The sequence below is a fragment of the Leptomonas pyrrhocoris genome (assembly GCF_001293395.1).
Source record: "Leptomonas pyrrhocoris isolate H10 chromosome Unknown, whole genome shotgun sequence".
Lineage (NCBI taxonomy): Eukaryota > Euglenozoa > Kinetoplastea > Trypanosomatida > Trypanosomatidae > Leptomonas > Leptomonas pyrrhocoris.
This window is the reverse complement of record NW_015438359.1, coordinates 1,210,817-1,223,452: the sequence shown is the minus strand read 5'-3', so window position 1 is coordinate 1,223,452 and position 12,636 is coordinate 1,210,817. Positions and strand designations below refer to the sequence as shown.

General features: G+C 57.5%; 4 protein-coding genes across 5 annotated transcripts; all 4 read left to right on the top strand.

The window, feature by feature from the left end:
- Positions 1-186: 186 nt before the first annotated feature.
- On the top strand, positions 187-753 carry ABB37_02208 (terbinafine resistance locus protein (yip1) (HTBF); the record flags this gene model as incomplete). Its single annotated transcript, XM_015799077.1, has 1 exon — positions 187-753. One exon carries the CDS (start codon positions 187-189, stop codon positions 751-753), a length of 567 nt encoding a protein of 188 aa, XP_015662555.1.
- Positions 754-1,545: 792 nt separating this feature from the next.
- On the top strand, positions 1,546-3,168 carry ABB37_02207 (argininosuccinate lyase; the record flags this gene model as incomplete). 2 transcript variants are annotated; one of them, XM_015799076.1, is made up of 1 exon in its annotated part: positions 1,546-3,168. In XM_015799076.1, the coding sequence occupies exon 1, from the start codon at positions 1,720-1,722 to the stop codon at positions 3,166-3,168; it is 1,449 nt and encodes a 482-aa protein (XP_015662554.1). In that variant the 5' UTR covers positions 1,546-1,719. The 2 variants fall into 2 exon arrangements, with proteins under 2 accessions (XP_015662554.1, XP_015662553.1); XM_015799075.1 differs by having other exon boundaries at positions 1,625-3,168.
- A 1,027-nt stretch (positions 3,169-4,195) lies between these two features.
- Positions 4,196-5,734, top strand: ABB37_02206 (putative argininosuccinate synthase; the record flags this gene model as incomplete). The annotated part of the gene is made up of 1 exon (XM_015799074.1): positions 4,196-5,734. Exon 1 carries the CDS (start codon positions 4,490-4,492, stop codon positions 5,732-5,734), a length of 1,245 nt encoding a protein of 414 aa, XP_015662552.1. The 5' UTR covers positions 4,196-4,489.
- A 1,143-nt stretch (positions 5,735-6,877) lies between these two features.
- Positions 6,878-12,573, top strand: ABB37_02205 (putative mitochondrial ABC-thiol transporter). The gene has a single exon (XM_015799073.1). It carries the CDS (start codon positions 7,604-7,606, stop codon positions 12,389-12,391), a length of 4,788 nt encoding a protein of 1,595 aa, XP_015662551.1. The 5' UTR covers positions 6,878-7,603; the 3' UTR covers positions 12,392-12,573.
- The last annotated feature ends 63 nt before the right edge of the window (positions 12,574-12,636 follow it).

The following is a 12,636-nucleotide window of genomic DNA, read 5'->3' as shown; positions in this document are numbered from 1 at the left end:
CTATATATATATATATATATATATATATATATATATATATATATTTATTTGTATATATATATCGAAACAGAAGGGAGGGAAATTGCCTCTCTCGCACGTCTCACACCTCCCTTTCGTCCCTCGCCATCTGTCAAAGAAGGCGCATAGTTGCCACTACCTGTTTCTCTTGTATTTCTCGAAGCCATCATGAACGAGGTGCACATCAACGCGGACCCCGACACCATCTCTACTCTGGATGAGCCGGTGTTGGATACTCTGGCACGCGACGCGAAGGCCATCGGCCGCAAGCTTATCGTCGTGGTCTGCCCTCCCCTAGGCGATGACGGGGAGCTGCGTGACTGGGATCTGTGGGGGCCGCTGTTTCTCTGCCTCCTCCTCGCCTCCATCTTGACCATCAACGCAGACAAGCAGCAGGGCTCCGCAGTCTTTTCCGCCGTATTCATCTTCGTCTGGCTGGGTGGTTTTGTGGTGACGCTGAACGCCAAATTCCTCGGCGGTAAGGTGATGTTTTTTCAGACCTACTGCGCCATGGGCTACTGTCTCGCGCCGACGTGCGTAGCCGCGATTGTATGCTGGGTGATGCCGTGGTTCTTCGTGAAGCTGATCGTCTGCGCGTTGACGTGGGCGTGGTCCTGCTGGGCCGCCCTTCGCTTTTTTCGTAACACGGTGAGCGAGGAGAAGGAGGTGCTGGTGGTGTACCCTGTAGGCCTCTTCTACCTCCTCTTCACGTGGATGATTCTCGTGGGCGTGTAGGTCGCCAACGGAGCGTTGCAACTCACAAAAAGAAAAGAAAATAGAATGGGAGGAAGAGAGGCGCGAAGCGATTCGTCGCTGTCACACACCAAAAACTCCTTCATGCCTCACTTAATTATTTTCTCCCTTGCTCTTTTTTTTTCTTGGAAGACGTTGTGGCTGCATGCACACGAGTAGGAGAGTTTCTTTTATGTTTATTGCGTTGGTCTGTCGAAATGCGTTTGTTGCTTTGCGCTTTGCCTCCGCCGTCGCTTAGATGAACGACTAGCGGGCTTACCCTCCCCCCTTTTTTATTGTTATTACTGCCATTTTGTTGTTGCGGCGACGCCTGTTGTGGGAGGACCTATCGAGTGGTTTTGTTTTTGTATTTACGAGCAAAGTGCGCATTTGAAGTATTCGCTTACCTTCAAGGAAACCTAAAAGGAAAGAGAAAAACCCTGTTCTGCTCGATTGCAGTCCTTATCGAAGACGCTAGCGGTGCACGAACGCGTAGTCTTGCCTGTTTGTCCGCGCTCTCTTGCCGTTGTGATGTCGATCCGTCCATCCCTTGTCCTACTGACGCGCAACCTCTCTCTTCGTTCCGGTATGATGAAGAAGTTGCTCTTTTGATGGTTTGCTCTGAGCGAAAAGGGTATTCGAATGAACAAGACCAACAGCGAGAGCGGGCGGGGGGGGGGGGGCGGGGCTATACTTTCTACGCCGCTCGGCTGGTAACGGTTCCAATGCGTTTCTGCCGTTCTTTTCCCTTCCCAACAACCTCCCTCCTTCTTTGCCTTTGGTGTCTCGTGAAAAGGGGAAGAAACTGCACCTGCTCCCGTTGCAACGTGGAGGACTTCTCCTCGCTTCTCTCTATCGCTCATTTCTTTTTTCAGCTTTTCTTCGTTCTGTTACTATTCTTCGCTACGTCACAGACCCGAGTGGGCTCCTCTCTTGTCTCCGGTGCCAATCCACAACGGTCCGGAAAGCATGTCCACCGCGGACCAGTCTGCTGACCGTAAGCCCCACGTGAAGCTGTGGGGTGGCCGCTTCCAGAAGAGCACCGATAAGAAGGTTGATGACTTCAATTCGTCCATCCGCTTTGACCAGCGGTTGTACAAGCAGGACATCGCCGGCTCCATCGCCCACGCTCGCATGCTGGGCAAGCAGAAGATCATCGCAGAGGCGGACAGCGAGGCGATCATCGACGGACTACGGGAGATACGCCGCGACATCGACGCCGGCAAGATCACTTTCCTAGTGGACGCCGAGGATATTCACATGAACATCGAGACCATCTTGACGGAGCGCATTGGCGATGCCGGCAAACGCCTGCACACGGGTCGCAGCCGCAACGATCAGGTCGCCGTCGACCTCCGCATGTACCTGCGCGACGCCATGGAGGAAATCCGCGCTATGGTGATGCATCTGATGGGGGTGTTGACAACGCTGGCCGAGTCCCACGTGGAGACGATTATGCCGGGGTACACGCACTTGCAGAAGGCGCAGCCCGTCACCCTCGCCCACCACTTCATGGCCTACTACGAAATGTTCAAGCGGGACTACGCGCGCCTGCACGACTGCCACGCGCGCACCAACGTGATGCCGCTGGGTTCTGGCGCGTTGGCCGGCACCACCTACCCCCTCGACCGCGAGTCGGTGGCCCGGGAGCTGGGCTTCGCGGCCATTTCGCAGAACAGCCTCGATGCCGTTTCCGACCGCGACTTTGTGATTGAGCTGTGCAGTGTGCTGTCGACCGTGATGATGCACCTCAGCCGCTTCAGCGAGGAGCTCATTCTGTGGAGCAGCCACGAGTTCGCCTTTGTAGAAATGGACGATGCCTTCTCGACTGGCTCTTCGATCATGCCGCAGAAGAAGAACCCCGACGTCGCTGAGTTGATTCGCGGCAAGGCGGGCCGTGTCTACGGGCACCTGATGGGCCTGCTGACCACCATGAAAGGCCTCCCGCTCGCCTACAACAAGGATATGCAGGAGGACAAGGAACCGATCTTCGACGCCGTGGACACGGTGAAGCTGTGCGTGCCGGTGTTCTGCGACATGATCGCGACGATGAAAGTGCATAAGGCCCGCCTGCTGACCGGCGCGAAGGGCGGCTTCACGAACGCGACGGACGTGGCGGATTACCTCGTGAAGAAGGGCCTGCCGTTTCGAGAGGCGCACTCGGTGGTGGGGCAGGTGGTTTTCTACTCGATCGCGCACCAGAAGTCGCTGGATGAGCTCTCGATGGACGAGTACAAAACATTTTCCCCCGTCATCGAGGAGGACATCTACCACGCCATCAGCATGGAGACGTGCGTCAACGACCGCAAGGTGGTAGGCGGGCCGGCGAAGGAGGTCAGCCTCAAAGCGATCGAAAATGCAAAGGCGTATCTGACCGCGGAGATGAGCGTCAGTTGGGCCGCGACCCTGTCGTCGTGAACAAGATAGCTCGAATAGCGTTGACTTCCGATCTGGCGAGCTGACGAAAGAAACGGGGAAAGATGGCATTCATCCGTAAACTCTACGCTTTACTGCTCAGCGATTATTATTTTTCTTTTCTGTTCCCGTTTGTTTGGCGAGACAACAATCTGTTCAAACAGGCTCACATCTGCGTTTCATGTTGGCAGTAGCACTCGCGCAAGCACCTCTGCCTGGACGCAGACTGTTCTATAATAGCACAACTGTCACCGCATCCGATAGTCGATGTTGAGAAACCAGAGCTCCGTCCCAACGACGTTTACACATGAAAAACGAGCACATGTGCTGCAGCGACGCGAACGTGTTCTTACGCATCTCTGCGTGTTGCGTCGAGCTCTGGTATACGCAGCTGGTAATGCGTCTTCTGCCGGTGGTGTTGTTGGTCTTTTAACGCTATCGATAGTATTTTTCCTTTTTTTCTTTCGCCTCTTTAATGCTTTTTTTTTGGTCTGTTTTGGTTGAGCCACGACGAGTCGGGCCTCTCGCGAGCGGAATGCACTACCGACCACGCAGGCGAGGTGACCACCCGTTGCACGGCGAATGGCGACGACGTGAATCGATACAAGTGCATCTAAGATCAAAAGATATGGAAAGTGGAAGCTACCAAGAATGACTACCACTGGTGTGCACGCAGCTGGCGGCTGTACGCGTGCTCTCGCGGGTGCGTGCTGCTGCATGCGGCCTGACAAGCGCCGTTTTGTCTGTTTATGTGGTGTCTTTGCTCTTCATACCTCCCTTTCTTGGGTTTGTTCTGCCAAACGGCCGTGTCTGTCTGGGAGACGGCCCTCCTTTCACGCCTTACAACGCTGTCACCGGTGAGTGTGTGTGTGTGTGTCGCTCCCTTCTTTCTGTGTTTTCTCGTCCTGCCACCGTCCACTTCTTAACTCGTCGTTGTATCTCTACCCTCCCTCCCCCCTCCTCGCGGTGCTTCGCGCTATCGCCTCCTCTCGCCCGCGACCTGACTGACCTGCCAACCCGCACACGTGCAGATTTCTAACGTCTTCTTTTCAGTTCTCTCTCGCATCACTTTCTTTTTCTGTTATTGTCTTTTCAAGCTCCTAACACTCTATCTATTTTCTGTTTTTGCTAGACCAGATTCGTCTGCGTTCCACACCGACACAAGCGACCCGTGCCGCACGTATATACAGCGTCGAGTAGATCACATCACATCTACTCCCGCTGTGCATTGCGCTCGACGATCATTCGGTTCGACCACGCCGTAAAACAAAAAGAGGTTTTTTTGCTCTCCTCTTCTTTTTACTCTCTTTATTTACTGTCAAAGATGTCTGCGGCGACGGAAGCAAAGCCGAAGGTGGTGCTGGCGTACAGCGGCGGCCTGGACACGTCTGTCATCATTCCGTGGTTGAAGGAAAACTACGACTATGACGTGATCGCGTGCTGCGCAAATGTTGGGCAGGGTGGCGGCGAGACGGAGGGGCTGGAGGAGAAGGCAAAGAAGTCCGGCGCGTCGAAGCTGTACCTGCTCGATCTGCAGGAGGAGTACGTCACAGATTTCATCTTCCCGACGCTGAAGGCGGGTGCGACGTACGAGGGGAAGTACCTGCTGGGGACCTCGCACGCGCGCCCCGTGATCGCGAAGCATCTGGTGGAGGTGGCGCACAAGGAAGGCGCTGTGGCGATCTGTCACGGTGCGACGGGGAAGGGCAACGACCAGGTTCGCTTCGAGCTGACGGTGATGGCGCTGGACCCCAGTCTGAAGTGCGTGGCGCCGTGGCGGGAGTGGAACATCAAATCGCGCGAGGACGCGATCGACTACGCTGAGGCGCACGGCGTGCCGGTTCCGTGCACGAAGTCTGACCTCTACTCGCGTGACCGCAACCTGTGGCACATCAGCCACGAGGGCATGGACCTGGAGGACCCCGCGAACGAGCCCATGTACGCGAAGCTGCTTAAGCTGTGCAACACGGTGGAGAAGGCGCCAGACCAGGCGGAGTACGTGACGGTCCAGTTCGAGAAGAGCATCCCAGTGGCGGTGAACGGGACGAAGCTTCCGCCGGTGCAGCTGGTGGAGGAGCTGAACGTGCTGGGCGGCAAGCACGCGATCGGGATTGAGGACATCGTGGAGGACCGTCTGGTGGGCATGAAGTCGCGCGGCGTGTACGAGACGCCTGCGGGGACCATCCTGTACAAGGCGCTGGACACGCTGGAGTCGCTGTGTCTGGACCGCGACACGCAGGCCTTCAAGCGGCAGTCCGCGGTGCGCTTCGCGGAGCTCGTATACGACGGCAAGTGGTTCACGCCGCTGCGTGAGTCGATGTCCGCGATGTTCGACCAGATGGCGGAGAGCGTGACGGGCGAGGTGAAGCTGAAGCTGTACAAAGGCAACCTTGTGCCTGCAGGTGCGAAGTCCCCCTTCTCGCTGTACAACGAGAACATCGCGTCATTCGGCGACAGCCACGAGCTGTACAACCATCACGACGCGGAAGGCTTCATCCGGTTATTTGGCCTGCCGCTGCGCGTGCGTGCGATGATGCTGAGTGAGAACGGGATGTCGAACAAGGTGTAAGTGCTCCAAGGATGCGTGTATGCGTGCGCGTGCACAGACGACTGCGTCGATGACGCAGCTCAGCTGCTGCCGTGCTTCAACTCCCTCTCTCTCTATATATCGAAGACCCTAACAGGGTTTTTTTAAATATAAATCTGCAAGGCAGTTGACTGCTCTTGTCGGTGTGTAAGTAATGACAGACGCGGCGTTGCTCACTCCCCACCCACTGGTAAAGAATAACGGTGAAAGACTGGGAGAGCACTTGACGGTCACAAATGACGCGCTGCAGCGGGGATCACAACCTCTCCCGTGAGGACGACCGCGTCGTCAACCACTACTAAGCCAAGTGTATTTCTCTGTTCTCGTTTCTTGTTGTTTTACTCTATTCATCTTCTGCCTCGAGCTCCGTGATTTAATGGTGGAATGGTGTTTTTCTCTTTAACGTTCTCTCTCGTTTATTATTATTATTATTATTTACGGGCATACACACGTGCGGGGACACGCAGCGGGCAACGCTGGCGTGGAGGCATCCATGAGTATATATGAAGGCATGTTTGTGTGTGTGTGTGTGCGTGTGATCGTTCTGTTCTGTTCAAAATACCTTCGTTCTCCTTCCCGTCAAGTCGGGCCTCTCGCAAGCGGAATGCACTACCGACCACGCAAGCGAGGTGACCGATCTCCGCACGGCGAATGGCGGCGATGTGAATCGATACAAGTGCATCGAAAATGAAGAAAAAGGAAGAAGGAAAAGAAAAAGAAAAAGAAGCAACCAAACATGACTACTACTGGTGTGCACGCAGCTGGCGGCTGTACGCGTGCTTTGACGAAGGTGTGATGGCGTCGCTCTTCATGTCCCCTCTTTTTCTCTTCTGCCAACCGGCCGCGTGCGCGTACCCGCCCTATGGGCTTTACAGATGGAAAAGAAGGGAGCCGTAAAAAGCGGCTCCGTGGTGCTGAGTGTGCTTGCCAGCATGCTGTTCTTTTTACCTTATCCTGGAATGCGTTCTTTTGAAATTGTTCAGTTCGGTGTCTCTCTCTCTTCCCTCTCTGTTCTTCTTCATTCTTGCTTTTATATTCTCGTGTGCGTGTGTATGTGTGTGCTTCTTACCGGTGTTCTCATCCGACTGCGCTACATGCGATTTGGTTGCTTCCGCTCGTCACTCAGAGGCTGCCCTTGTTCTTTTGGGTTTTTGTTAGTAACGGGCTTCTGTTGGTCACACTCTCCCCTGCCGTCTCGTCGCGATCAGCTGCTTTTTCTGGGGGAGGGTTGGCGAATGCAGCTTAAGCCTTTCGAAACCTTTCTCTCTCTATAGTCCTCTCCCCTTGCTTCGCCACGGTGCCACGCTGTGTTTCATTTGTTGGGCTTCCTCGTGTTGTTTCTCTCGTGTAGATAATTCTTTTTTGTTGTTCTTGCACTAAAAAAATTCTTATTACTCTTATTGAAATTCCTGGTGGAGTAACTCCGGACAGTTCTAACAGTTTCGAAGCGCGTTGTGGCCACCCATCGAGGTAACTGCACTTCCGGGAGGCACCTGATATTTGACCCTCTCTGAAAAAGGTGCCGCGCTTCGTCGTGCATCCACATCTTCCCTCTCTTTTTTTTTGCTACTGATATCAACTGGAGGAGAGGCTAAAAACGGTTGGAGGGCAGACGTTTCTTTGCGGCGCTTGTCGCTCCCTTCCCTCCTCCTCCCTCCTCCTTCCTCCTCTGTTAATCTTTGCTGACTGTGGAGTTGGTTTGGCTGTTTTGTTGGCAGTCATCTCCGCACGCTCTTCCTCTCTCCTTCGTACAGCTTATTGGCTGTCGTTCTCCGCTTTACCACGCGACAGAACGAGGCGGAGGAAGAGGATTAAAAAGAACATCAACAAAGAATTAAGTACCGCGCACCAATGCCGACGCGTGAAGCGGCAGAGCCGCCCAGAGGGACTGCCGCTGCCCGACGCTCCTCTTCCAGTCACGAGCTGAGTTCTAATAACGCTGAGGAGGCGGACGGCTCGGAAGGCGCGCTAACCGATCCGGAGACGGTGGATGACATCGCCCACGTGCGGGAGCAGCAGGCGGCGCAGCGCGGCTTCCGAGAAAAGCTGGACGAGTTGTGGAGCCACGAGCCCCCCTACCGACCCTCCGCGGAGGACAGGGCCAACTGGTTTCAGCAGCTCTACTATGGCTGGATAGGCGACTTCATTTACAAGGCCGCGGCGGGCGCCATCACAGAGGCCGATCTTCCCCCGCCGACCCGCACGACGCGCACGTACTACACCGGCAAGGTGCTGTCGCAGCAGACACACGCCGACCTGGACAAGAGCCGTCGGTGGGACGGGTACATCGGATGCGAGGTGGTCTGCAAGAAGGAGCCAGAGACGAGCGGGGTGCTGCGATGGGTCGGATACATTCCCCAATCCGACCACCCCCGCGCGCTGGTAGCCGGTGTGGAGTGGCGTGTGGCGCCGCGGCATCGACGGCAGGCGGAGCCGGGCAACCCGGTGGCGATGCACAACGGTGTCGTGCACGGCGAGCGGCTTTTTTACCCGCACCTGCAGAACGCGCACTGCTCCTGTGAGCCGGTGAACACCTTGTACTTGAGCTCGACGCGGAGCCCCATTCGGCCCGGCCCTCCGCCCTCGCCGGACCTGCTGCTCACGCTCTTCAAAGCGCACGCCTACCACATGTGGGCGCAGATACTCCCCAAGCTGCTCTCCGACCTCGCCTCCGTCTTTCTCCCTGTGCTGTTGGAGTTTTTCGTCAAGTACCTCGATGCGGGCAACGCGACGTGGGTGTGGGGGTTGGGCTTGGTACTGACCATCTTTTTCACGAGCGTCGTGCAGAGCTGCGCGTCGCATAAGTACGACCACATCAGCATCCGCAGCGCCGCGCTCTTTGAGACGTCCTCCATGGCGCTGCTCTTTGAGAAGTGCTTCACCGTTTCGCAGAAATCGCTGCAGCGGCCGGATATGTCGGTGGGCCGTATCATGAACATGGCCGGCAACGACGTGGACAACATCGGCAGCCTCAACTGGTACGTGATGTTCTTCTGGAGCGCGCCACTGCAGCTCAGTCTGTGTATCGTGCTGCTCGTACGGCTCGTCGGGTGGTGCGCGCTGCCGGGGGTGGCGGTGCTCTTCGTGACCTTCCCCATCCAGGGCGCCATCTCGAAGTACTCGCAGGAGATCGATGAGCGACGGGCTACGGTGGTGGACCTGCGTATGAAGCGCACGAACGAGCTGCTCTCCGGCATCCGCATTGTGAAGTTTATGGGGTGGGAACCACGCTTTCTGGCCCTCATTGAACGCGCCCGTGAGCGGGAGCTGGGCTGTCTGCGTGATCAGCAGATGGCGAGCGTGGGCTTCATGTTTGTCGACGGCGCCACACCGACCCTCGTCATCGCGGTCGTCTTTGTCCTCTACCACGTGAGCGGACACGCCTTGCGACCGGAGATAGTCTTTCCGACCATTGCGCTGCTGAACACGATGCGGATGTCTTTCTTCATGATCCCCATCATCGTCTCGGCGCTGCTGCAGTGTCTCGTGTCCACGCGGCGCGTCACGACCTTTCTCGAGTGCCCGGATGCGCACTCAGCGGTGCAGGACATCAGCGAGATGTACGTGTCTGGCGCCGCCGCGGCGTTCACGGATGCCACGATCAACACCTATCTGCCCGTGATGCTGCCGCGGTGCAAATCGCGACTAACCTCGCCGATGCAACGTATGATGTTGTGGTTCCGCAAGCGCAAGGTGCCGGAGGCGGAGTGGTACGAGGTGGACGACTCGGCGAAGGGCGCCGCCTCGCCAGTGCCAGCGTCCCCCAGCGAGACAGCGGAGAAGGCCGCCACCGCAGCAGGGGACGACGTCGACGGCGCAGAGGAGGGTGACGCGCATTACTTCCAGCTCCTATCAAAGGATCTCCTGCACAATGTCAACTTGATCTTTCCAGACGGGCAGCTGACGATGGTGATCGGAGCGACGGGCTGCGGCAAGTCGACGCTGCTCGGGGCGCTGATGGGGGAGTACGAGGTCCGCAAAGGGGAGGCGTGGGCAGCGAAGAGCATCGCGTACGTGCCGCAGCAGCCGTGGATCATGAACGCGACGCTGCGCAACAACATTCTATTCTTTGACGAGCAGCGTCCAGCCGACTTGCAAGATGTCATTCGGTGCTGTCAGCTGGAGGCGGATCTCGCCACACTCGCTAATGGCCTCGAGACGGAAATTGGCGAGAAGGGTATTAACCTGAGCGGTGGGCAGAAGATGCGCGTGAGCCTTGCGCGTGCTGTGTACGCCAACCGCGAGGTGTACCTGCTGGACGACCCGTTGTCTGCGCTAGACGCGAACGTTGGCCAAAGGGTGGTGAACGACGTGTTCCTTGGTCGTTTGGCCGGGAAGACGCGTGTGCTGGCGACGCACCAGCTGCACCTGCTTCCCCTCGCCGACCACGTCGTGGTGCTGCAGCGCGGTCGGGTGGCGTTTACCGGCAGCTTCGCCGCCTTTCAGCAGACAAATCTGGAGGAGTCACTGCGGGGCGAATTGAAGGCGGAGACGGCAAACGGTGCTGCAGGCCACGACACGGTGGCAATCGAAGCGGAGGAGGACGAGGAGTTGGATGAAGAAGAGGTATCGATGGACATCAAGGGCTGCCCCAAACCGCAAACCGTGCCACAAATCACACGTGCGCCGCCCAGTGTGCGTCGACAGGACTCCGCAAAGCCAAGCCCTGGCACGGCCGATGCAGACGACGGCGCTGCCTCACCGGTGGACCTGCAGGCGGCAGAGGTCGGCAAGCTGATGACAAATGAGGAAAAGGCGATTGGCAGTGTTCCCTGGTCGACGTACGTGGCGTACGTGAAGGCCTGCGGCGGGCTGCTGTTGTGGTGCGTCCTCTTGGCCGCCTTTGTCGTGACCGAGTTTGTGAACGCCGCGAACGGGCTGTGGCTGTCCATTTGGTCCACGTCCACCTTTGGCTGGGAGGCCACAACATACATGTACGTGTACCTCGGCATCGTGGCCCTCGGCGTCTTCAGCGCGCCACTTCGGTGTTTCCTGTGCTACCACCTCATGCGCATTGGCAGCCGTAACCTGCATCGCGGTCTGCTGGAGTCCCTCGGCGTCGCGACGGTGTCCTTCTTCGACACCACCCCCCTCGGCCGCATTTTAAATCGCTTCGCCAAGGACATCGGCATCATCGACAACACCCTCAACGACAGTTTCCTCTACCTGCTGCAGTACTTCTTCTCCATGTGCTCGACCATCGCCGTCATGGCGGTGGCGCAGCCGCTCGTGCTGGTCGCGCTGGTGCCGTGCGTCTTCATTTACTACAAACTGATGCAGGTGTACAACGCGTCGAACCGAGAAACGCGCCGCATTAAGAGCATCGCCCACTCCCCTGTGTTCACGCTGCTGGAGGAGTCCCTGCAGGGGCAGCGCACCATTGCCACCTACGGCAAGATGCACGTCACGCTGCAGGAGGCGCTGAAGCGGCTGGATGTGGTGTACAGTGCGCTGTACATGCAGAATGTCACCAACCGCTGGCTCGGCACCCGACTGGAGTTTGTCAGCTGCGTTATCATCTCTACTGTGGCTTTGTTCGGTGTGGCAGGGAAGATGCTCCGCGCCAGTCAGCAGAGCATCGGCTTAATTTCGCTGTCGCTGACCATGGCCATGACGCTGACGGAGACCCTCAACTGGCTGGTGCGGCAGGTCGCCACCGTGGAGGCGAACATGAACAGCGTCGAGCGCATTCTGCACTACATCCACGCCGTCGACCACGAAGACGTGCCGGAGATGCGCCAGCTAGTGGAGGACCTGTTGAAAGTAGGAAAGGCGAACGCTGACGGCAGCAGCAACGACGATGATGCGGCGATGGTTGTTGCGTCCGCCAGCCCCACCGCTGCCGCACCGCACGTCGTGAGGGCCGGCGCGCTCACCTTGGACCACGTGCAGATGCGGTACCGCGAGGGGCTGCCGCTTGTGCTGCGAGACGTGAGCTTCTCCATCGCGCCGCGCGAGAAGGTGGGCGTTGTGGGCCGCACGGGGAGCGGGAAGTCGACGCTGCTGCTGACGTTCATGCGGATGGTGGACATCTGCGGCGGCGAGATCCGCGTGGACGGGCGCGCGCTGGGGTCGTACGGGCTGCGCGAGCTGCGGCGGCACTTCTCGATGATCCCGCAGGACCCCGTGCTGTTCGACGGGACGGTGCGGCTGAACGTGGACCCGTTCCTGGAGGCGTCGTCCGCGGAGGTGTGGCACGCGCTGGAGCTGGTGGGGCTGCGCGAGCGCGTTGCGTCGGAGACGGAGGGGATCGACGGGCGCGTGCTGGAGGGCGGGTCGAACTTCAGCGTTGGGCAGCGGCAGTTGATGTGCATGGCGCGCGCGCTGCTGAAGAAGGGCAGCGGGTTCATCCTGATGGACGAGGCGACGGCGAACATCGACCCCGCGCTTGACCGGCAGATCCAGACGACGGTGATGAGCGCGTTCGCCGAGTACACGGTGATCACGATTGCGCACCGGCTGCACACGGTGGCGCAGTACGACAAGATCATCGTGATGGACCACGGCGTGGTGGCGGAGATGGGCAGCCCGCGCGAGCTGGTGAGAGGAACGACTCCATTTTCCACGACATGGTGGAGGCGCTTGGCCATCGTGGTGCGAGAGAATTCCGACAGCTTCTCGTGTAAGCACTTGGAGTGATGGACAAAGCGTTGTTTCTCTAATAATCGTAGCCTTCCTTCTCTTTCTGGGGTATTTATTATTATTATTATTATTATTATTATTATCACTCATTCAGCTGGGAGTATATACTGATGTCGAGAGCCTTCTCTAATAGGCGTGGAGGATCATCGCGGGCGGGAAAGCAATTTACTGCAGTGGATAACGCGTGAGAGAACAGCTGCAGGCGTGATGTTTGTTTTATTTTTTGAAGGGAGGGAAGAGGG